Source organism: Eleutherodactylus coqui, chromosome 5 (genome assembly GCF_035609145.1).
Source record: "Eleutherodactylus coqui strain aEleCoq1 chromosome 5, aEleCoq1.hap1, whole genome shotgun sequence".
Lineage (NCBI taxonomy): Eukaryota > Metazoa > Chordata > Amphibia > Anura > Eleutherodactylidae > Eleutherodactylus > Eleutherodactylus coqui.
In genome coordinates, this window is record NC_089841.1 from 22395688 (window position 1) to 22421635 (window position 25948).

Genomic DNA, 25948 nt, shown 5'->3' on the forward strand with positions numbered 1-25948 from the left:
TACATAAATACTATCAGTCTATTTTTACCAGCTAAATGAAGTACAACGTGTGGCAAAAAAACAATGTCAGAAACACTGGGATATGCAAAACCTTTACGGAGTTATGCTATGTTGAACGACGCATGTCAGATTTCCAAAATTTGGCTCCGTCACTAAGGCGCAAACAAGCTTCGTCACTAAGGGGTTAATGTGAAACTGTACAAAGGCTTTCCTGACACCCAGATAGGTGATATCCACAACACAACTTTCATCCACTACTTCTGTGAAGGGGAACGCATTGTGGCTTGCAGTTTTCCCCCTGCCCCGACAATTACAAGAGGTCCAAACTAGCCGGGCTTCATGTAATTGTAGGGTCACAGCAAACTGCGATACAACCCTACTGACCGCCATTACATCCCAATGAGAAGAGTATTGTGGTCAGAGTCTCCATGTAGCCACAGCCGTACTGGTGACCCCTTCACCAATTTAGAGGGGTTCAACAAATTACTAATATGAAACTAAGAGAACAATAAAGGCAGACTATGATATTTTACAAGTCCCACCAAGCTGGATATCCACTCTGTAGATACAACCTAGCAGCTCTTACCGGTGATGCCAGATCCCTCCACCTCCGGTCCTGCAGGGACTAAATGCAAAGCGGAGGAGCTGGTGGGGATAGTTGGGGGGACAGGGGCAGCATGGGCCAAGGCACCTCTCCAGCCCTGCACCGCCGCCGGCTACTGTAGCAGTAGGTCTGGTGGAGCAGAGATCTTCTGTAGACACATTCTGTTTGATATAGCACACATCCACCATATAGTCGCTGACTAGTGTCACTGTAGGACCGGGATGCTTACATATCAGCAATTAATAAAGCCGCCTGCAGACGACCGGGTCGGATCCTGCTGCGAGAATTGTTGCAGAGGGACCCGACCCGAGCCCCTGCAGGGACCAGCGCGGCTCCGACTCTTTAATGTGCCAGCTGCCGGCCAACAAGCACATGCCGGAGCGGAGCCGCCAGCCAGGGAGTGACATTTCTGTGCGGGGCTCGCAGAACCGCGCACAGAAATACAGCATACCGCGATTTGTTTTCCGCACGTGATTTCACACGGACAAATTGCGGTTGTCTGCATAGGATTGCGTTTTCTAACACAATCTTATGGCGGCTTCCACGGGCATAAATTTCCGCCCGTGTGCCGGGGGCCTAAATGTGTACTGGTGATCTGTAGGCCTTCTGATTATACTGACTTTAATCAACAACTGTGTAGTGAATGGCTCTACTAATCCAACTAGCACAGTGTCCTGCCTGGCTCACACCCCACTTCCTGCCTACAAGCACCAGGGGCACATGCCCCACATCACCCCTCCACAGCTATGATCCTGCTAAATACATCCATTACCTGGTGATGGGAGCGGCTGGTGGGTCTCCATCATGGCCTCCTTGTACAGATCCTTGTGTCCTTCTAAATACTCCCACTCCTCCATGGAGAAATAGACAGCGGCATCCTGACACCTTATAGGAACCTGACAACACAATATACAGTCATTACCCAGAAGCCTCCAGTGCTGTTACTGTATAATGTCCCAGCATTCCCTGCAGCGTCACCTCTCCAGTCAGCAGCTCAATCATCTTGTTGGTGAGTTCTAGAATCTTCTGTACATTGATGTCCTCATGTGTCAGGGGGTGAGGTGGGGGCCCCGTGATTGGGCTCAGGGGTCTTCCCAATCCATCACACACAGGGGCCCAACGGCCATCACTAGAGGTCTTCCTCATTACTGTGTAATCCTGTATATGGAGAGACATTAATAAATATCAATACAGGCATTTCCAGAGTCCATCACCTCCCCAGTGACATCATCTGTTATCACCATAGATAAGAATGATGTAATGTGACATCATCAGAATCTCTCACCTCTCAAGTGACATCATCCGTTATTACCATAGATAAGAATGATGTAATGTGACATCATCAGAATCTCTCCCCTCTCCAGTGACATCATCTGTTATTACCATACATAAGAATGATATAATAGTAACATAGTAACATAGTAACATAGTATGTAAGGCCGAATGAAGACATTGTCCATCTAGTCCAGCCTGTCTATCCTACTGTGTTGATCCAGAGGAAGGCAAAAAACCCCAAGGCCAGAAGTCAATTAGCCCTTTTGGGGGAAAAATTCCTTCCCGACTCCCTAACGGCAATCAGACTGTTCCCTGGATCAACCCCTAATAGTTCCTACCTGCCTATATACCAGGATTGACACTTAACCTAATATTTATATCCTGTAATATCCTTCTCCAGAAAGACATCAAGTCCCCTTTTAAACTCCTCTATGGATTTTGCCATCACCACTTCCTCCGGTAGAGAGTTCCACAGTCTAACTGCTCTTACAGTAAAGAACCCCTTTCTGTGTTGGTGATGAAACCTACTTTCCTCTAATCGTAGCGGATGTCCTCTTGTTACCGTCGTGGTCCTGGGTGTAAAAAGATCGCGGGAGAGATCCATGTGTTGTCCCCTCATGTACTTATACATGGTTATTTGGTCGCCTCTTAACCTTCTTTTTTCTAGAGTAAATAGTAGGTTAAGAGGCGACCAAATAATGTAACATCATCAGTATCTCTCACCTCCCCAGTCAGCTGGAGGAGTATCTCTAGGGTGAGGTTGAATACGCTCTCCGCCATCTTGTTTCTGTCCTTCTCCATCTTTGATGAATCAGTCCTGTAGGGACCTGAATGGAAACAATATGAACCGATGTAAAAACCACAAAAACCAACATCTCCAAGTTCAGCTGCTTTTTACAGGGTTTTCTCTGAAGCGCTGCAGTGTTTTAGCGCACACTATAGATGTCTGCAATGTACATGCGTGTTGGGATGTATGTGTGACATCGGGCAGCAGAATCCTCCGGACAGCCTCCCGTTAACCCCTTCCTGCAGCCATTTCTCATCCCCACCGCCCAACGACAATTGCTATTATATCTGCTAATAAAGCTGGATGAGCGCCGGTATTGTGAGGGACAAGTAGGATTTTTAATAGCAGCATTTAATGTGGGAGAACCTTAGAAATACTTTATTAGGAATTCATTTAATAAGGAATTTTATAAAAACATTTGCTGGAGGGGGGCGTGGCCAGCGACCGACATGAGCAGTCGCACGTGAGGAGAGTTCCCTAAGGGAAAGCCTAAAATCCTGCCAAAATCCTGGCCAGAGTCAAATCCTGAGACCCCAGACATCATCCAGGACCTCCTAAATCCTGAGGGGACGTTGGGACCGCGTCCAGAAGAGATTGGAGTCTCCCGTACCCATAACGGAGCCGCGGGCCGGAGAAGAGGGGGAGCGGCGCCATTGCCTGTTTCCCGCGCTCGCTCCGACGCTGACCTTCCCAGCCTCCTGCCTAAAGAATCGGGTAGGGACCTGTGAGCCTGCGCCTGCTGGCTGAGACCTGCCCGGCGAGCCTTCCCTGGGACCCGGTTGCCCTGCCCGATCCGACCCCCCCTCCCCCCTGATCACCGCCGGCCGGATCCCGGACCCCGGGACGGAGCGGCTTGCCCCCCCCCCGGGAGGGAGAAGAATCTGCTGCGCTGAGGCGGAGAGGAGAGCCACGGCTCGCAAGCCGCTTCGGCCGCCCCGCCGCCCCCGAGACCTCCGCTGCCGCCTGCCCGCGCCGGCGCGCAGACCGCACGGGAACCATCCCTCCGGGCTGGGAAGCCCGCCCCGCGATCCTGAGAGAAGCGGTACCTGCTGTCGGGACCCCGGCCGGGGCCGCGGCTCGCTCCGACGTCCGGCCCCGCGCGACTGTAGACTCTCTGCAGCCGGCGAGGGATTAACCCTTCCTGGACGGGAGGGGCCGTCAGGCTCTCAGCCTCTGATCCCTTCCTTTCCGTGCAGGGGCTGTGCGGGCAATACAGCTCGGCGGACCGGCCTGCAACATCCCACTACAGGCCCCCAGGGGTGCTGGACGTCACAAGGAGCCCTGATCCAAGCCTTGATAGCCGCTCCATCTGCAAATCGGCGGGCTGGGAGACCTCTTGGCCAGAGCGGCTACCGGATAGACGACCACGAGCCCAACCGGAGCCGAGGCCGGCCCGACCACCACACTACCGATCAACTACCTGCGGCCCAGTTCGTGACACCCGGCGGCCCCCGAAACCTCGTGCCGCAACACTCTCCTTCCCGTACCCGGCCCTGCGGAGCCGGCAGCTAAAAACTGTAAGTAGCCAGCAGAGAGACAACGCACTCATCAAGAGACATTGACCCCTCCGGGACTATACACCGGGCAAATAGCCTACAACAATAGACCCCTACTACCCCCCTGGGGGGAATAAAACATCTTTGGCTGTTTACATTACTACATAACAACACCCGGGGAAGTGCGTGAAGAGCGGACTGTTTAAGCTCATAACCCCGCCCGCCCGGCCCTCTGCCCGCGGCAAACAGTATCGTGACAAGGAGTCAGCGCCACTCTCTATTTTTCTACTACAACCGGACATAGACTCGACCAAATCCTATATAATCGCGGCCCTGGTCGCGGAACCTTCGCCCTCCAACAATCACGGCAACCACATAACTATAAGGACTGGATAGATAACCACATCTAGATCCCACAAAGTCGCATCAAAACTATCGGCTCTACCATTAGACGCCTGCCACAAGTAACATCTCTGATACCCTTTATATTATACTACACTAAACGGGAAAAGACAGAAACTTTCGCTCCTTAACAGCCAGTATAAGCGCAAAATTACAAGGACTGTATAACCATCAACATTTAAGCGCTACAAAGCCACGCCAGACTACTGGAATTGCCCTCTGGACTTTATTACAATCAATAACCCTTGATACTTTATATACCGCACTACGCTAAGCGGGAAAAGACCCTTACCCCCTAATAATCATTGCGACCGCATAACTACAAAGACTCTTGCTGATAACATCTAAATTTTGTAAGAGGCGCATTAACCCACTGAAACCTAAAATCTCGGGGCGGAGAAGAAGGACCACATACACCCATAAAACACTACACCAATCTACGTCTCCCACCATGAGCACACGAGCCAAAAGTGGCTCGGCAGCAGAAAAGTTAAAAGAGTTTGCCCATTCTAAGACCCCAGATCATACACCGCGGCCAGTACGACCTACCCAGATGAGGGAGCCCGAAGACGAGAGCGGGCAGCTACCGGAACCGACCATGCGACAGCTCCTCGAAGCAATCAATACCTGCAAGTCCTCTCTCACTAATAAAATAGAAGAGATAAAGTCTGACGTCTCGCTACTGAGACAGGACTTACAGAACATGAGAGGTAGAATGCGGGAAATGGAAGATCGCATCTCCAATGCAGAAGACTCCTTACGTCCGCTCTCTGTGGCAGTTAAAAAAGCCACGCGAGTAGCAGAATATTGCCAGTCCAAGACGGATGACCTAGAAAACAGGTCACGCCGTAACAATCTACGGATAATCGGCCTGCCCGAAAAGTCAGAGGGCCCCCACCCAGAAACATTTGCTGAAACCTGGCTGAAGTCCCTACTAAGTGACGAAACCTTCTCTACGCATTTTGCAGTGGAAAGAGCTCATCGGGTCCCAACAAAACCTCCACAACCGGGAGCCCCCCCGCGCCCTTTCCTGGTGAGGATTCTGAACTGCAGAGACCGCGACGCGGCGCTTCGTCAAGCTAGACTAAAGGGCCCATTAAAGTATAATAACGCAATAATCTCCATATTCCCTGACTTTTCTGCCGAGCTACAAAAGCAAAGGGCCACATTCATAGAAGCCAAAAGAAAATTCAAAGAAAGAAACATCCCTTACTCAATGGCGTACCCAGCTCGCTTACGTATCGTAGCCCACGGAAAAGTGGTTTTTCTTCAATCTCCCACCGAGGCCTCGGAATGGCTGGACATGCACCCGCGAATACCGAAAGATGATTGAACCCGCAACATCTACGGCAGGACTCTAAACTCAGTCATAATTTTATGCGACTGATACCCCTCTGACCTATAGACGCTGAAATATGGGGCGACAATATCTTTAAACCGCCAATAGCTCTGGCAAACGCCCATGATCCTCTGTAGGCCACCGGGATATCCCCCCCCCATATTAGAGAAACATCTGCTACTTCTGAATAGATTGTAGCTAAATTGTTTTATTTTTGTTTGATGTTTTTGACATTTGTGCCGAAATTAAGCAAAATGTCAAAGGTTAAAGGTTTAAACTGTTGTAATCTGCTCTTCAACAATAATTCTGGCAGGTCTGCATTGACACAACCCCCTCCCCTACACCCACAGGTCTTCCCCCTTTCTCCTTACTCTAGGGACACAGAGGCAACACTCCAAACACATACCCACACAGCTAGCAATGACTCTGAAATGTCTTAGTTGGAACGTCCGGGGTCTCGGCACCGCCCTTAAGCGAAGAGCGGTCTTCACTTATATTCGACAAACTAACTCACACATTATAAGTTTGCAAGAGACCCACCTTATTAAAGAAAAGGCCGACGCCCTAGCAAAGCCATGGGTGCAATGGGCTGCCCACTCCTTCCACACCTCCTCTTCTAGGGGCGTCTCTGTGCTCATCCATAGGTCATTACGTTGGAACCCCATCAACATTCGCAGAGACCCCGAAGGAAGGTTTATATTCATATATGGAGAAATAGACTCCAAACCTTACACTATCCTATCTATTTACAACCCACCCCACAATAACCTCCACCTTTTACAATCCGCCATAACATACGCACATCAATACCCCTCGGCAGGGGTGATTTGCCTAGGTGACTTTAATATGGTGATGGACTCAGCCGTAGACAGATTCCACATATCCCCCAACACGACCCCCACCCAAAGCTCCTCCCTTAAACAATTAATCGAAAGTGTCGGCTGGATTGATCTCTGGCGATTTAAACACCCTGACACACGGGAATTCACCTGTCACTCCCCGGGACACAGCGCGCTGGCAAGGATTGACTATATATTTAGCTCAGCGGAACTGGCAATATTTCTTTCCAAAATCACGCACTGTCCACGCGGCATATCCGATCACAGCCCCATATTGTTAACGCTGAAATTCCCTCAACAAAATATAGTGCCCACTTGGAGGCTCCATCCCTTTTGGTTGAAACTAATCGGACCAGACGACCAAATGCCTTTCCATATATCTCTGTTCCTAGAGGCCCAAAGCGAGAATACCCACTCCGCTCTGAAATGGGACACCCTGAAGGCCTATGTAAGGGGATTCCTTAAGTCCACCATCTCATATATTAAAAAATCGACAGCCCAAGCCGACAAAGAATTAGAAACCCAGACAATAGAGGCCGAAAAGACATACACATCCAACCCTACAGATGCCAATAAAACAGCCTGGCTTAGCCTACTTCGACTTCACAAACACCAAATATATGCTAAAGCTAAGCGCAAACTATTTTTTACCAAGCAACATTATTTCGAACTGGGAAATCAATCCAGTCACCTATTGGCCAGCCTCATTAGACAGGGAAATAAAACTAACACAGTCCTTAGGATCAAAAACCAAGGCGGGGTGGAGCTAACTGATGGCCCATCTATCACAAACTGTTTTAAAGAGTTTTATAGTAATCTGTATAACTCTTCCTCTCAAAGCACAGTGGCGGATATCCTGAGCTACTTGGAGGATCTAAACTTTCCAACCTTATCCGTAGATCAGGTCGAACTTCTGGAAGCTCCTATCACGTTGGAGGAGATCCAGCAGATAATCAGAGATATGGCCCCGAATAAATCACCCGGTCCAGATGGTCTCCCAATAGAAACATACCGGAAATATAGCGAACAGCTAGCCCCGCTACTACTTGAGACACTAAATCAAGCCCAAATAGACAACACCCTTCCACCCTCATTCTACAAAGCCTCCATAGTAGTGATACAGAAACCTGGAAAAGATCCGACAGATTGTGGCTCCTACCGCCCAATCTCACTGGTAAATGCTGATTACAAAATCCTAACCAAAATCCTCGCAACTAGACTAAATCAAGTGATTTTGTCTATTGTCCATCCGGACCAGACGGGTTTTATGCCTGGGAAATCTACGACAATAAATATCCGTAGAGTCCAGACGGCCATGCAACTGGGAAAGCAATACAATATGCCCTGGGCTTTAGTCTCATTGGACATGGCAAAGGCCTTTGACTCACTGGAGTGGGCTTTTCTCGAGGCCTGTCTGGCCCGTTTTGGATTTGGACCCATGTTCCAACAATGGATCAAAATCATATATAAATCCCCGAGCGCGAATGTGGTGGTAAACGGCATTCCATCACCCGAATTCCAATTGGCAAGAGGTACCCGACAGGGATGCCCTCTATCCCCGGCCCTATTCGCCATAGCCATTGAGGCGTTGGCGATACGTCTGAGAGACACCCCCAATGTAAAAGGCATTAGTTGGACGGACCCCGAGAGTAAGGTGGGACTGTACGCGGATGATACAATTCTTTTTCTATCAGACCCAATGAACTCATTTTCCCAAGCCATGACCCACATAGATAGGTTCTCCAGTTTCTCGGGCCTATACGTCAACTGGTCTAAGTCGACAATCCTATACACAAACTCTAACCCCGGAAATGACCCCTGCGTAACTAAATATGGGCTAAAACCAGTCCAGACATTCAAATATCTGGGGATACAAATGCCGTATGACCACAATAATGCCATAGCAGAAAATGTGGACCCGCTGCTGGACAACATAAAACACACACTAAAAGGATGGACCAAACTACCGCTCTCTGTGGCGGGACGCATAAATCTTATCAAAATGGCCATCCAGCCTAAATGTTTGTATATACTACAGCATATGCCAGTAACAGTCCCCAAACGCTTCTTTCAGGCACTAAACTTCCTGATCACCTACTTTGTATGGAACTCCACTCGCTCCAAGCTAAGCCTGTCAACATTACAAAGGCCCAAAGAACAAGCCGGAATGGCCCTCCCGGACCTCCGACTCTATTATTTGGCAGGACAACTGAGGAACATACGGACCTGGGTCCCGAATAGGGAGCTGCCCATAGCAGACAAACAACTGGCAAAACAAGTAAAAGGCAATAATCTTCTAAATTATCTAGAATTCCCGCAATACACCAACCCCTCCGATGTGGTCCCGCTTCATAGACTAGCCCTTGGAGTGTGGAGGGGGGTGAAGGCGCTGCAACAATACCGAGACATAATACCCGAGCTCTGTCTCTGGAATAACCCCGGCCTCACCTCCCTACAGTCAATCCCAGATCCACAATATTGGATGGCCCAAGGGGTACACACACTAAATGATATATACACAGACGAAATATTCCCTACATTCACAGAACTACGTGACAGGCTGCAGTCCCCACATCTCCAACTATTCAGATTTTTCCAGCTAAGACACGCTCTAAACTCCCAATTTCCACCCGCATCAACACATATATCTAAATTCCCCACAATCGGCATCCTCAAGTCTCAAGGACCCAGGGGGCTAATTTCGGCCCTATACACGCATCTCCTCTCGGCAAAAATAGCCCCTAATCCTCCCACAGCATACGATAAATGGAAGCAAGTTATCCCATCTCTCACACCCGAGGAATGGCAGGACATCTCTGAATCCCACCTGGTAGTTTCACCCGCTGTAAACAACAAATTAATCCAACTATACATAACGTACCAGGCCTACCTTACCCCCAGTCGCCTATACAGAATGGGCACCGCATCCTCAAATGCTTGCCACAGATGCCGTCAATCAGAGGCGAACTTTTGGCACCTGATATGGGAATGCCCCCCAATCAATGAATACTGGTTGGAAATTACCAACCTTATAAACACACTACTGCCTCCCCCACTGACTATTGATCTAGACCCCAAGGTGGCGCTATTTGGCCTACTGGAGGAGGAGGTATGGCCACACCACACCCGCGCCTTTCTTGAAAAGGTCCTGTTTCTGGCCCGCAAGACAGTGGCCATGAAGTGGATGGCGGTGGAGACCCCCTCTACCCGACACTGGATTCAAATGGTAAACACCGTAATCTCCTATGAGAAGATCATCTACCAAAACAGAGGATGCCCGACCAAATTTGGGAAAGTATGGGGGATATGGATAGACTCCAACTCTACCTTACGTATGGAGTGAGCCTCGAATCCCGACTTACACCCCCCCCCCCCTAGATAAGTATCAGCAGACCTGCAATACAGCTCCTCTATTAAAACTGAAATAAATCAGAGCAGAACCGGTTTGGGAAAAGTTAAAAAGTTTATTGTTGTCAAGTTATCCGAGGAATACAGTAATAAGTTACATTGATTCCAATATAATTGAAATGTATGCACGAATAATGTTACACCTAACAAAACTCTCTTTATTCTGTATTCTACAATGCTTCTGTTTTGTCAAAATAAAGCGAATTTAAAAAAAAAACATTTGCTGGAATCCTTTAAACCCTTAGTGCTATAGGTAGTACATGTACGTCCTGCAGCGTCGGGGTATGTATGAACGCGCGGCCATCTCCCTCCATACAGCGTGAGCGCCGGCTGTTTACTGCGGCTGATACCAACTCCGATAAGCTGTCAATTCTGATAGCGCCATTTAAATGCAATGAGATCGCAGGGAGCCGTGCAGGTGTCATGGCAGCCGGGGGCCCTCTGTAACACCCCGGGCTGTCCTGGCAGAATGCCTATCAAGCCATGCCAGTGGCTCCTCCCATCTAATTACTTCTCTGTACTAATTACTTACTGACTCCCCGACCTAAACGTTTACCAGCGTCCGGATCGCGGCATCCAATAATCCGCACAAACCTCAGTAAAGTTTACACCGCCCTATCCCGTCTGGGCCCAATCTGTAGCAGAAAGTAGGCCGACCGCTTCTATAGCGAAACCTGTTACACGCCGCCGTCACAGAGATAACAAATATCACTAGCGAGGAACCACTAATACATTCCTGATGACAGATGGAAAACATCCTGAAGGTCATACAAATGGCCACCAAAATAAACCTGCAGAGGGCGCCCACCAGCCTCACGCCTGCCCTTCAAAGAATTGCATCTTCTACATCCTGGTGGTCAGAGGGATCTGGTCCTTCAGCCGCTAGGACTTACTATTCTTAGGGCTCCCACCCACTGGCGATATTTTCTTTCCTGCGCTGTGAGAGCACGAGAAAAATCTTGCATCGCAGCGCAAGAAAGAGGCCGGTATAGAACCAGCATATCGCAAGTGGTTTCCATGGGGCTAGCGACAGCAGCGCTAGCCCCATTGAAAGCATAGGGAGAATGCCGCAGACTTCTGCCACCCCTGTGACAGCGGTGGCAGGAGTTTCCTTCATCTGCTGTGGCAGAAGTCCGCGGCATTCTATTCTATTGCTTTCCGTTCAAAAGTATTTTATTCGCATAGTTTCAGAAATACAAGCATACGTTTGTCAATTGCGTAGAAAATTGGGATGACACGTAGTTGTATTGACATAAGTAAATACATTCTTTACACTTCTAAGAGATCGGCTATGCGTCTTTTTTCTTATTTGGGCAGATGTATACTGTCCACACTTAACTAAACTTATACTACAACACAAACATAACTGACAAACAGGGGGGTTCAGGGGAGGGGGGTAGGAGAGGGGGTAGGGTTGGAGTGGGGGTGTTATGACCGCTGGTGCTTTGGCACCAAATTTGAACACAGTTTAAGGCGGTAGGGCCCAGCTCCGAGCAGCGCCATGCCCAATACCGAGCACTTCCCGGGGGAGCTCCAATGTCCTCTATAGGTGCCCTGTGGCCACCCAGACCTTAAATCTTTCAGAGGCTCTGAAGGTAGACCATGTCTGCCAGGTATGACGGAATCTTACCTGGGAGTCGCCCTCCTCCGCTCCCATCTCATCGAAACTCATGAGATCATTTAACTCTTCTACCCACATCCCTCTCGAGGAGGGGGGGGGGGGGTTGTGTTTTTCCAGAGTCTGGGGATGACTCTTCTGGTTGCTAGTAAAAAGAATCTCAAGACATTTTGCTTGATGTTTTTGATTGAACCCGGGAGGACTGAGAGAAGGGCCATCTCCTGTGTAAGTCTTAGCTGTGATTTGCAGATACGGTTATATAAATCAATATTTTCCTCCCATAAGGCAGCCACTCTAGGGCAGTTCAACCGATTGTGGGTCATGCTCCCAATGTCGGCATTACATCGCCAGCAAGTTGGTGGTGTCTGTGGGAAGATTTTATGTAGGTGATCGGGAGTTCTATGCCACCTAGAAAAAATGTTGAAATTTAGGTCCTGAGCCTTGCCGGCTGAAGACATTTTGTGACATAGTATCCAGGCTCTCTCCCAGTCCTCTTTCGGTAGACTGTGACCCAGTTCTTTTTCCCAGGCTTCTATGTATGTAGATCTTTGGTCCTCTGCCTCCCGATTCAGCATCAGCCTATATATAGATGATATCGTATGTCTCTGTGTGTTTGAGGACATGACCATTTGTTCAAAGGGCGTAAGAGCCCCTGTTAGGTTCACCCGAGGAGCCAGGGACCCCACAAACCCCCTCAGCTGGAAATATTGTAGCCAGTAGCTGAGACCAGATCCTCCCTCACTTCAGTGAATGGTTTTAAGCTCGCGTTGGACATGACGTCTCTGATTCGTGGTATTGGTGTAGTCTGTAACCCTAATATGGACGTTTCCCCTAGCATTGTCTTAAATTGTGGGTTTGTTATGAGAGGTGTTAGAGGGCCAGGGACCGAGACCATGCCTTCTTTATGCCCGAATTCTGTCCAGGTCTTAAATAGTTGCCCTACGAACGAAGATATGTTGGGGATCTCTTTTATGAGTCTAGGTGGGATCCACGCTGTTCCCCAGAGGGTCCCCAGGACCAGGGAGTGTTCTGCAGTGACCCAAAGTTTGTGGCCGTTTTCCTTGAGTTGGTCCAGCACACAATTTGTGAGGCAAGCTTTATAGTAGAGATTGAAATTAGGCAAGCTCAGGCCCCCTTTTTCCTTTTGTCTGGTAAGGAGTGAGTAGCGCAGGCGTGGCTTCTTTCCCCTCCAGACAAACGCCGTGATGAGGGTTCGGAGGCGTTTTAGATAGTAATTTGGGAGTTTCATCGGGACCATCTGACATATGTAGAGAAATTTCGGCAGAGAGTCCATTTTGATTACATTGACTCTGCCACTCCAGGACAGAAACAAGGAATTCCATTTGTTAAGGTCCTTTTCTAGTTCCGACAGGAACGGAAGAAAGTTCAGCTTGAAGGCCTGCGTAGTGTCTGATGGGAGCTGAATGCCCAGGTATTTTATCGAGGGCCGTTTTCATCTAAATGGGAATTGCGCCTCTAGCTGTGACGCCTCGGTCTGCGGCAACGTCACGTTCAGGATCTCCGATTTTTGGGCGTTTACTTTATACTTACTCTACCGAAGCGTTTGAACGCTTGAAGGATTACGGGTAGTCCTACGCGCGGGTTGGACATATAATGGCAGGTCGTCTGCGAACAGGGCCATCTTATGTTCAATGTTCCCAGTCAAGATCACCCTAACTGAGGCATTTTGACGGATCGCGTTAGCTAGCGTTTCCATCGTTAGACCATATAGAAACGGGGAGAGGGGGCAGCCCTGTCTGGTCCCGTTTGTTATTTGGAAGGCGTCCGACAGGGATCCATTTACCCGAATCCTGGCTGTGGGGTTTCGATATAGGGCCATGATTCGGTCTTTTGTCCTCGGACCTACCCCTATTTTATCTAGTGTGGCCACAAGAAAGAGCCAGCTGACTCTGTCGAACGCCTTCTCCGCGTCGACCGCCAGGAGGCACAGCGGGTCGCCCCTGTCCTTTGCTCTGGCAATCAATGAAAGGGATCTAACCGTGTTGTCCCTAGCTTCTTGGCCGGGGACAAACCCCACTTGCTCTCCATGTATCAGCAACGGTATTGTATTTTGAAGTCGTGTGGCTATCAATTTAGTGAATAGTTTTATATCTATGTAAAGAAGTGATATGGGTCTATAGCTGCCGCAGACCGAGGCATCCTTCCCTGGTTTTGGAATAACTGAGATCTGGGCCATTAAGGAGTGTGTCAGGAATGGGCACCCTTGTTCCACCGCGTTGAATGCTCTAAGAATTAAAGGGGAGATTTCTCCTCTGAAGATTTCGTAAAATCTGGCTGTAAAGCCATCCGGGCCGGGGCATTTGCCCACTTTCAGCTCTTTGATGATTTTTGTGAGCTCCTCCTCACTAAAATCTTCGTCCAGATCCGCTGCCTCCTCAACTGTCATTCTTTTGGGGATGTTTGAGGTCAAATAGGCCTCAATCTCACCATCTAGTCCCTGAGCGTCGGACTGCGTTTGGTCCCTGATGTTGTATAGTTTAGAGTAATATGTTCTGAATTCTTCTAATATGTCTGTTGTGGCATGCACGTGCCCTCTGCCCTCAACATTTATTTTGGTGACATGTGTGGGGGAAGTTCTAGGGTGGAGGGCCTTGGCCAACCAGCTTCCGCATTTGTCCGCATATTCGAATGTTTCTCTACGTAACTTGTCTCTGTGTGCTAGTGAGCGCTGGTCGAGGATTTTGAGAATTTGCTGCCGTACAGAGGAGATTTCAGCTTTAAGCACTTCGCTTTGGGATTTTTTATTGGCCTCTTCTTTGGTTTGTAAGTTTAAAATAAGTGTGCGTAGGTTCATCGAGTTTTCTTTTTTAAGTCTGAAACTGTGTGAAATTAGGATTCCCCGGACCACACATTTTAATGCTTCCCATTGAACGGGGGCGGATGTTTGGTCACTTTGGTGGTTCGCTATGAATCCAGTGATTGCATCCTTAATGTCTGAGACACAAAGGGAATCACGGAGCAGGTTATCATTAAGTCTCCACGAGGTGGTCCCCACGCTAGTCGGCTGCACCAAAAACCCTCCGTAGACTGGGGTGTGGTCTGACCAGATCAAGTCGCCCAGGGAGCGCCTCGGGGAGCAGTCCAGCAGTCCCTGTGAAACCAGGAGCATGTCTATTCGTGTGTATGTGTTGTGAACTGCCGAGTGGAGTGTGTAGTCCCTGGTCCCCGGGTGAAGGATCCTCCACAGATCCACAGATCCAAGCCTTGTTACAATGACTGGGAATTAAAAGCAAAGCCAGACTCCATGTACATACAGCTGTTTCAGGGTTATTGCCCTTCATCACTGTGGAGGATTTATTCCAGGCCTCTCACTAGCAAAGCCAGTCTCCTACTGTACACTGATGAAGGGCAAAAATCCTGAAACAGCTGTATGTACATGGAGTCTGGCTTTGCTTTTAATTCCCAGTCATTGTAACAAGGCTTGTATGAAAACTCTGACTTTGACTTGAAGGAATGCTGCCTTTCAATAGGTGGCACTGTGGAGGATTTATTCCATCTCCCTTATTTGGTTGGGGAGATAAACATTAGCCAGAGTATACAACATATCGGACATTTCTAATTTTAGGAAGATAAATCTGCCCTCCTGATCTGTTACAGAGTCTATTACATTGTGTCTAAGGTTTCTGTGCAAGGCGATAGACACACCTCCCGCTTTCTTCGTGGGATGGGGGCTATGGAACCATGTGGGGAGTAATTTGGAGCCGCATGATGGAACATTGTCTGCTCTAAAGTGGGTTTCTTGGAACATAGCTACCTGAATTCTTTTCTTGTGGAGGTGGTAAAATATCTGGCCCCTCTTCTGAGGGATGTTTAGGCCTTTGGCGTTGTAGGTACTACATGTCAGCTCAGCCATGGTAGTCTTCGATGTTGTGGCGCCATCCCGTGTGGCCCCCACCACCCTCCACATTGGGGGGGATTTGGGAAAAGAGGGAAGGAGAGACACATGAGGTAGATAAAACAAGAACAAAAACAGTAAAAACTAATAACTCGTATCAAACTGGTAGACTATCATATCCAGATAGTTTGCGAGGACTACCTGTGCCGTCGCTTTAAACTATAGTGGCGAGAACTAACACACTTGCGAGCTTTCGCTCCCACCCCCTATGAAATCAAACATTTTGTGATGCGTTTGGTTTCCAAAAAACCCCCAGACCCCAAGAAAGTCCCCGTCTCGTCGGCCCCTTGGCTACACTCTGCTGAACAACAGCATGGGAGCTAAAGGTTCTTTTCAGGTTGGTTTCAGCTCAGCCACGTCCTCCTGCTGGCTCCCCAGCGCAGGAGAGGTGAGTAATACATTTTTTAATTTTTTTACACACTTATTGATGATTATCAGGGAAGGGCTTATATTTCAAGCCCTTCCCCGATAATCATTCCGCGGGGCTTGGCAGAAAGCAGTGCTTTCAATGGGATCGGCAGCAGTGGGGGACCTCTGTGCAAAATTTCACCAATTGGCATTTTGCCAGTAAGACAACAATATGTTTAAAAGAACCAAAAAAGGTAAATCTGAACAGAAAATAGACATCCCTGGCTGGTCCGAGGGTCCCTATGATAAATTAGCTCAGGAGTTGATGCATAGTGGGCTTGCAGAATCATGGGATAGTAAGCTAAAAGATTCAGAGCCCCTCGATGCTGTTAAGGCACTCGAGGAGACCCCTGGATTTGGTCGATGCTGGAGTGATGAGGCCTACAACCACAGCATGGAACAATCCGGTATGGCCTGTGAAGAAAAGTGATGGGTCTTGGAGGATGACTGTGGATTACAGGGAGTTGAATAAACGAACACCTCCCTTGACGGCAGCTGTACCAGACACCATTACAATTGTGGAGCAGATCCGAAGTCACAGTGGACAATGGTACGCTGTGATTGATATCGCACAAGCCTTCTTCACAATTCCAATAGAAGAAAAGGCACAAGATCAGTTTGCCTTTACGTGGCAAGGACGTCAATATACGTTCACTCGATTGCCGCAAGGTTGGATACATAGTCCAACCATCTGTCACCGGACGGTGGCAGAACATTTAGAGGAGTTTGATTTACCATCAGAAATGCAGTTTTCACATTATATCGATGATATAATGATTCCGGGATCGGATGAACAATCTGTAAAGAAACAATTGGACAGATTGTTCCATCATCTGCGAGAAAAAGGATGGGAAATAACTGATAGCAAGGTGCAGGGCCCCTCTCAGACGGGGAAATTCTTAGGAATTCAATGGAATAAGGGCCATAGGGAGATCCTCCCTAAGGCAAGGCAGAAAATCTTAAATTTTCCCACCCCGAAAGACAAGAAGGAAACTCAATCCTACATAGGATTGTTTGGATTCTGGAGACAACACATTCCGCATCTGGGGCAGCTTCTTGCTCCTCTTTACAAGGTGACTCGCAAGAAGTACGAGTTCACGTGGGGAGAAGAGCAACAGGTTGCATTTGAGGCAGTAAAAGAAGCCATACAACAGGCCGTAGATTTATGGCCTTTACAAGATGGTGAGATAGAACTTCATGTATCAGTTCAGCATATGTATGCAAACTGGTCATTGTGGCAGAAGCAAGGGGGCAAAAGAGTGCCACTGGGCTTCTGGAATCGAAAATTACCAGATGCAGGAGAAAAATACACTCCACTGGAGCAACAGCTGTTGGCATGTTATTGGGCCCTGGTGGATACTGAACAATTGACAACAGGACACATAGTCCTTCTGAGGCCGCAAATACCCATCATGAGCTGGGTATTATCTAATCCAAAGTCCAACCGGATAGGACATGCCCAGGAGCAGAGTATCATCAAGTGAAATGGTACATCTCAGAAAGAGCGAAAAAAGGTGAAGGGGGGATAGCTGCCCTGCATGAAAAGATAGCTGATATCCCTCCAGATGGTCAGGTTACACCAGTAGCACAAATGGAGGAATCCCCAGTAAAGTGGGGAATACCTTACTCTGAGTTGACAGACTCCCAAAAGGAGCATGCTTGGTTCACGAATGGTTCGGCCAAGTATATCAGTGGAAGGCGTAGATGGAAAAGTGTAGCCTTTAATCCAAAATTGGACAAGACGTTGGTCATGGAGGGGGAGGGTAAGAGCAGTCAATATGCCGAACTTTGTGCGGTATTCTTAGCTCTGAAGCAGGAACAAGGGCAAGAGTGTCATTTGTATACGGACTCATGGTCAGTTGCCAATGGTTTGGCCACTTGGATCATGGGATGGAAGAAGAACAATTGGAACATTCATGGTAAGGAATTGTGGGGGAAAGAGCTTTGGCAAGACATAGAGGAATTCATTAGGAGTACCAAAAGTACTGTGTTTCATGTTGATGCTCATGTCCCTCTTGACTCATTTATTTAAAGGGGTTGTCCCGCGAAAGCAAGTGGGTCTATACACTTCTGTATGGCCATATTAATGCACTTTGTAATGTACATTGTGCATTCATTATGAGCCATACAGAAGTTATAAGAAGTTTTTCACTTACCTGTTCCGTTGCTGGCGTCCTCGTCTCCATGGTGCCGTCTAATTTTCGGCGTCTAATCTCCAGATTAGACGCGCTTGCGCAGTCCGGTCTTCTTCTTTTCTCAATGGGGCCGCTCGTGCAGGAGAGCGGCTCCGTGTAGCTCCGCCCCGTCACGTGCCGATTCCAGCCAATCAGGAGGCTGGAATCGGCAATGGACCGCACAGAAGCCCTGCGGTCCACCGAGGGAGAAGATCCCGGCGGCCATCTTCACCAGGTAAGTAAGAAGTCACCGGAGCGCGGGGATTCAGGTAAGCGCTGTGCGGTTTTTTTTTTAAAGTCCCTGCATCGGGTTTGTCTCGCGCCGAACGGGGGGGCTGTTGAAAAAAAAAAAACCCCGTTTCGCCGCGGGACAACCCCTTTAATTCTCAAGGCGATGAGGCAGCATCGATCTCTGTTGCCTACAAGAACCTGACAAGGAAAAGGAAGCATGGCTTCAAGGTACAGCTGTTTGGGCTCACCAAAAAAGTGGAGACTTGGGAGAGAAGGCCACTTACAGGTGGGCACAAGAAAGAGGTATCCCATTGACGGTGGACATGATCAAACAAGTAATCGCGCAATGTCCAGTATGTCAACATGTTCAAAATCGAGAAGTGCCTCATACAGTAATGGGACACATAGGGAGAGGCCAGTTGCCAGCGCAGATTTGGCAGATGGATTTTGTAGGGCCCCTCCCTGAGAGCAGAGGATGTAAGTATATTTGTATAGCAGTAGATACATTCTCAGGTCTGATGGTGGGATTCCCGTGTAAAACAGCAACCCAATGGAGTACTTTACGTACTCTGGAAATTATTACCCAGTACTATGGGACTCCCCTGCAGATCCAGACAGACAATGGTTCACATTTTACCGGTAATCAGGTAAAAGAGTATGCCAGTAAAAACAACATAGAGTGGGTATATCATAGGTCCTACTATCCACAGGCCGCGGGCCTGGTGGAACGAATGAATGGGTTATTAAAATCTACCCTGAAGAAGCTTACGGAGACCGACAAATATGGTCAATGGAGAGATAATCTGACTGATGCTTTACAGATTATCAACAACAGGCCCATCACTGATTCCATGACACCCTTAATGCGCATGCTAACACCCAACCTCAGTATAGATGTAGCTAAGGTAGAGACAATCCTATACTGGAAAATACATCCAGATGCGCAGGCACCTTATAGAGCCCCTCCTGCCGCTGCAGGGTTGGATCTATACGCTCTTGATACGGCAGTGATAGCACTATTGGAGTCCCTCTGAGGGACTTGCAGCACTGTGCCTATGATCGCTGTTATAAGGCATGGCATCGCGAGAGTCGGCCAGAGACACAGAGGGGGTGCAGTCCCTCTGTGAACTCTTTCCCTGCCGCGATCTACTTAGATCGCGGCAGGGAAGGGGTTAACAGCGGGGGGCGCAGCTCCGATGCCCCCCCCCCCCGCTGTTGCAGCGGGACGCCGGCTGTGACTGACAGCCGGCTCCCGCTGCGGGATAGCGCGGGATCATATGTGATCTCGCGCTATCCCCAGGACGTACCGGTACGTCCTGGAGCGGGAAGGGGTTAATGCTTCGAAAATAGATCCTGGACATATAAAAAGGGTTCCATCCACCTGTCGCCAGGTGGGACGCGACGCTCAAAAGACTGTTATACGAGCCTCTGTGCAGTTTCCACCCTCAAGGACTTGTCCTACCAAGCGTTCCCGTCGGCCTTGGTATGATACCTTACTCGGAGGCTACGGAGCGCTTACCGGGACTATTAATGGTTTTGATATAGAGACTTTAGCTAATCGAATGCATAACGCAGGAAGTGGTATTAACGATGCTCACATTGCAGGCTAAGTGGATGCCCACTAGATGGCAGCCTTTTAGTATGCAAGCGGATGTGGACACAATAATGCTTGATCTGCAAGATGCATCTAATAGGTTTTCATATGAACTAAGTTCTAACATATCCAACTGTTAATTGGTCAATATGTACCCTGCAGACTATCAGCAACAACAAAAGAACACACTTCAAACTCTGCTTATGACAGGCAATGAGCAGGTGTGGAGGACCGCGTCCAATCAGACTAGAACTGACACTGATTGGATACAGTTGGAGGCGCAGAAAACGGTTTGCACTGATACATAATGTAAAGGGACTCAGCCGGTGGCCTAGCAGACGTGCTGACGGTGTATTCCGGGGTCCTCCTACCAATCGTACCTGGAGATCCCCCGATTGGGAGTGATGCTACAATATCCGGTGATGTATTGATGCTTAGCTTTGTTACCCATGTGATCTGTATGCTTTACATGTTAATTAACAGTTTCACTTACATTGATATACTAAAGAGTGAATAAACTCGTCTTTTATATCTGTTTTACCTCAAAACTGTCTCAGTTTGCTTAGTTTGTATGCTAATAAGGCTGTAGAATTGCTAAATCTTGAGCAGGTAAGACAGCATGTCACACACACAGCTCTGCTACATGCATGTCACACACACACAGCTCTGCTACATGCATGTCACACACACACAGCTCTGCTACATGCATGTCACACACACACAGCTCTGCTACATGCATGTCACACACACACAGCTCTGCTACATACATGTCACACACACACAGCTCTGCTACATACATGTCACACACACAGCTCTGCTACATGCATGTCACACACTCAGCTCTGCTACATACATTCTTCATCCCATACAACAGCGATCACAAGCAGCACAGCACTCTGGATGAAGTACCTGTGATGATGTCAACATCATGCTTCGCCCCTGATCACATGACAGTGACATCATCACAGGTTCTTCATCCTGAGTTAGTGTGCTTATAGGACCTGTGATGACGTCAACGTCATGTGATCAGGGCGGAGCGTGTAACTCACTTATGGACGGACAGAAGGACTCACACATCCTCCAAGAGCTTCTTGCTATCAGCGCTCCCCAGCTCCCAGCAGCCTGTAGTGGCCTCACCTGACCAGACCGCTGGGAAGAGGAAGACGACAGAGGGGGTGAGGGGGGAGCGTGGACGGCAGGAAGCCCGCAGAGGGGGTGAGGGGGGAGCGCCGAGCGGCAGGAAGCCCGCAGAGGGGGTGAGGGGGGAGCGCCGAGCGGCAGGAAGCCCGCAGAGGGGGTGAGGGGGGGAGCGCCGAGCGGCAGGAAGCCCGCAGAGGGGGAGCGGCAGGAAGCCCGCAGAGGGGGTGAGGGGGGAGCGCCGACCGGCAGGAAGCCCGCAGAGGGGGTGAGGGGGGAGCGCCGACCGGCAGGAAGCCCGCAGAGGGGGTGAGGGGGGAGCGCCGACCGGCAGGAAGCCCGCAGAGGGGGTGAGGGGGGAGCGCCGACCGGCAGGAAGCCCGCAGAGGGGGTGAGGGGGGAGCGCCGACCGGCAGGAAGCCCGCAGAGGGGGTGAGGGGGGAACGCCGACGGCAGGAAGCCCGGTGAGGGGGGAGCGCCGACGGCAGGAAGCCCGGTGAGGGGGGAGCGCCGACGGCAGGAAGCCCGGTGAGGGGGGAGCGCCGACGGCAGGAAGCCCGCAGAGGGGGGGAGCGCCGACGGCAGGAAGCCCGCAGGAAGGGGGGAGCGCCGACGGCAGGAAGCCCGCAGAGGGGGGAGCGCCGACGGCAGGAAGCCCGCAGGAGGGGGGAGCGCCACGGCAGGAAGCCGCAGAGGGGGTGAGGGGGGAGCGCCGACGGCAGGAAGCCCGCAGGGAGGGGGGGGGGGGTGAGGTGGGGGAGCGCCGACGGCAGGAAGCCCGCAGAGGGGGGTGAGGGGGGAGCGCCGACGGCAGGAAGCCGCAGAGGGGGTGAGGGGGGGAGCGCCGACGACAGGAAGGCCGCAGAGAGGGGGTGAGGGGGGAGCGCCGACGGCAGGAAGGCCGCCCAGAGGGGGTGAGGGGGAGCGCCGACGGCAGGAAGGCCGCAGAGGGGTGAGGGGGGAGCGCCGACGGCAGGAAGGCCGCAGAGGGGGTGAGGGGGGAGCGCCGACGGCAGGAAGCCCGCAGAGGGGGGTGAGGGGGGAGCGCCGACGGCAGGAAGCCCGCAGAGGGGGTGAGGGGGGAGCGCCGAGGCAGGAAGCCCGCAGAGGGGGTGAGGGGGAGCGCCGACGGCAGGAAGCCCGCAGAGGGGGTGAGGGGGGGAGCGCCGACGGCAGGAAGCCCGCAGAGGGGGTGAGGGGGGGAGCGCCGACGCAGGAAGCCCGCAGAGGGGGTGAGGGGGGAGCGCCGACGGCAGGAAGCCCGCAGAGGGGGGTGAGGGGGGGAGCGGCCGACGGCAGGAAGCCCGCAGAGGGGGTGAGGGGGGAGCGCCGACGGCAGGAAGCCCGCAGAGGGGGGTGAGGGGGGAGCGCCGACGGCAGGAAGCCCGCAGAGGGGGGTGAGGGGGGAGCGCCGACGGCAGGAAGCCCGCAGAGGAGTGAGGGGGAGCGCCGACGCAGGGAAGCCCGCAGAGGGGGTGAGAGGGGAGCGCCGACGGCAGGAAGCCCGCAGAGGGGGGTGGAGGGGGGGGAACGCCGACGGCAGGAAGCCCGAGAGCGGGTGAGGGGGGAGGCGCCGAGAGCAGAAGCCCGCAGAGGGGCTGAGGGGGGTGGCGACGACAGCAGGAAGCCCGCAGAGGGGGGTGAGGGGGAGCGCCGCATATAATGAAATTAGCTGCACATACATGGCCGATTTCCAGTCAAACTCTGCACTATTATCTCATATATCATCCCCAGTAGTAACAGGGACCCCCAACATCATCCCCCCAAATCCTGAGCAGTAATAGGGGGGGGGGGGGGGTGTTGGGGCACACATCCCTAGTTTCCCTCTGACACAATTACACTTACTGCTGCAGGTCTTATAAGCTCCGCTGATCAACTCACTCAGGACTCCACAGACCAAAACCTGCAGAGCCACGAGCTTCCAGGACCTGTGCTGATGTCACTGTCATGTGATCAGCGATGTGGGAGGAGCCATGGGTCACATGAGCTGCTGGATGTAGCAGAGCTATATGGGTGTAATGTACACGCTCCTGTACTGTATGTGTATTGTGGATGTAGCAGAGCTGTATGTGTGTAATGTACACGCTCCTGTACTGTATGTGTATTGTGGATGTAGCAGAGCTGTATGTGTGTAATGTACACGCTCCTGTACTGTATGTGTACTGTGGATGTAGCAGAGCTGTACGTGTGTAATGTACACGCTCCTGTACTGTATGTGTATTGTGGATGTAGTAGAGCTGTATGTGTGTAATGTACACGCTCCTGTACTGTATGTGTACTGTGGATGTAGCAGAGCTATATGTGTGTAATGTACACGCTCCTGTACTGTATTTGTATTGTGGATGTAGCAGAGCTGTATGTGTGTAATGTACACGCTCCTGTACTGTATGTGTATTGTGGATGTAGCAGAGCTGTATGTGTGTAATGTACACGCTCCTGTACTGTATGTGTATTGTGGATGTAGTAGAGCTGTATGTGTGTAATGTACACGCTCCTGTACTGTATGTATATTGTGGATGTAGTAGAGCTGTTTGCGTGTAATGTACACGCTCCTGTACTGTATGTGTATTGTGGATGTAGCAGAGCTGTATGTGTGTAATGTACACGCTCCTGTACTGTATGTGTATTGTGGATGTAGTAGAGCTGTATGTGTGTAATGTACACGCTCCTGTACTGTATGTGTATTGTAGATGTAGCAGAGCTGTATGTGTGTAATGTACATGCTCCTGTATCGTATGTGTATTGTGGATGTAGCAGAGCACTGCAAAGACAACAAGACACAAAAGATCTCTCCCTCCCCCTCTCCCCCTCCCCCTCCCCCTCCCTCTCGCCCCTCTCTCCCTGCTCTCCCCCTCTCACCCCTCTCTTCCCCCTGCTCTCCCCTCTCCCCCCTCTCTCCCCTCTCTCCCCCTCTCTTCCCCCTCTCTCCTCTCTCCCCTCTCTCCCCTCCCCTCTCCCCCTCCCCCTCCCTCCCCCCTCTCCCCCCTCCCCCCCTCTCCCCCCCTCTCCCCTCTCTCCCCTCTCTCCCCCCTCTCTCCCCCCTCTCCCCCCCTCTCCCCCCCTCTCCCCCCTCTCCCCCCCTCTCCCCCCCTCTCCCCCCCTCTCCCCCTCTCTTCCCCTCTCTTCCCCTCTCTTCCCCTCTCTTCCCCTCTCTTCCCCTCTCTTCCCTCTCTCTTCTTCCCCTCTCTCCCCTCTCTTCCCCTCTCTCTCTCCCCCCCCCTCTCCCCCTCTGTATGTGTATTGTGGATGTAGCAGAGCTGTATGTGTGTAATGTACAGGCTCCTGTATCGTATGTGTATTGTGGATGTAGCAGAGCCACTACAAAGACAACAAGACACAAAAGATCTCTCTCTCCCCTTCTCCCCCTCCCCCCTCCCCTCTCCTCTCCCTCTCTCCTCCTCTCCCTCTTCTCTCCCTCTTCCCTCTCCCTCTTCCCTCCTTCTCCCTCCTTCTCCCTCCCTCTCCATCCCTCCCTCTCCCACTCTCCCCCTCTCTCCCTCCCCCTCTCCCCCTCTCCCCCTCTGTATGTGTATTGTGATGTAGCAGAGCTGTATGTGTGTAATGTACATGCTCCTGTATCGTATGTGTGTTGTGGGATGTAGCAGAGCACTGCAAAGACAACAAGACACAAAAGATCTCTCTCTCCCTCCTCTCCCTCCCTCTCCTCCCTCTCCCTCCCTCTCTCTCCCTCTCTCCCCTACCCCTCTCCCCCTCCCTCTCCCCTCCTCCCTCCTCCCTCCTCCCCCTCCCCCTCTCCCTCCCCCTCCCCCCTCTCCCTCTCCCCCCTCCCCTCCCTCCCCCTCTCTCTCTCCCCCTCTCTCCCCCTCCCCTCTCTCCCCCTCCCCCTCTCTCCCCCTTCCCCCTCCCTCCCCCTCCCTCCTCTCCCTCCCTCTCCCTCCCTCCCTCTCCCCCTCTGTATGTGTATTGTGATGTAGCAGATCTGTATGTGTGTAATGTACATGCTCCTGTATCGTATGTGTATTGTGGATGTAGCAGAGCACTGCAAAGACAACAAGACACAAAAGATCTCTCCTCTCCCCCCTCTCCCCCTCTCCCCCTCTCTCCCCTCCCCCCTCTCCTCCCCCTCTCCCCCTCCTCCCTCTCCCTCTCCCTCTCCCTCCCCCCCTCCTCCCCCTCCCCCTCTCTCTCTCCCCCTCTCTCTCTCCCCCTCTCTCTCTCCCCCTCTCTCCCCCTCCCCCTCTCTCCCCCTCCCCCCTCTCCCCTCCCCCCTCTCCCCTTCCCCCTCCCTCTCCCTCCCTCTCCCTCCCTCTCCCTCCCTCTCCCTCCCTCTCCCTCCCCCCTCCCCTCCCTCTCCCTCCCTCTCCCTCCCTCCCTCTCCCCCTCTGTATGTGTATTGTGGATGTAGCAGAGCTGTATGTGTGTAATGTACAATGCTCCTGTATCGTATGTGTATTGTGGATGTAGCAGAGCACTGCAAAGACAACAAGACACAAAAGATCTCTCTCTCTCCCCCTCTCCCCTCCTCACCCTCACTCCCTCTCCCTCCTCTCCCTCCCTCTCCTCCCTCTCTCCCTCTCTCCTCTCCCCCCCTCTCCCTACCCCTCTCCCCCTCCCCCTCCCCTCCTCCCTCCTCCCCCTCCCCCTCCCTACCCCTCCCCCTCTCCCCATCCCTCCCCCTCTCCCTCCCCCTCTCCCTCTCCCTCCCCTCTCCCCCTCCCTCCCCTCTCCTCTCTCTCCCCCCCTCTCCCCCTCTCCCCCA

The 25948-nt window shown here is 51.4% G+C and overlaps 1 protein-coding gene across 5 annotated transcripts in view; it reads right to left on the minus strand.

Moving 5' to 3' along the window:
- The window catches only part of LOC136627325 (oocyte zinc finger protein XlCOF7.1-like), a 722169-nt gene that overhangs the window by 142256 nt on the left and 553965 nt on the right, over positions 1-25948 (minus strand). For 2 of the 5 annotated variants that reach the window (XM_066602332.1, XM_066602334.1), the window contains exons 1-2: positions 1583-1758; positions 1377-1500 (exon numbers count right to left, since the gene is read on the minus strand). The exons of 2 other annotated variants lie outside the window; for them this stretch is intronic. In XM_066602332.1, the coding sequence (XP_066458429.1) occupies positions 1377-1500; positions 1583-1750 (292 nt within the window). In that variant the 5' untranslated portion in view covers positions 1751-1758. Of the gene's footprint in view, positions 1-1376; positions 1501-1582; positions 1759-25948 lie in introns of those variants that run through there. One more of the 5 variants, XM_066602333.1, reaches the window with a different exon arrangement.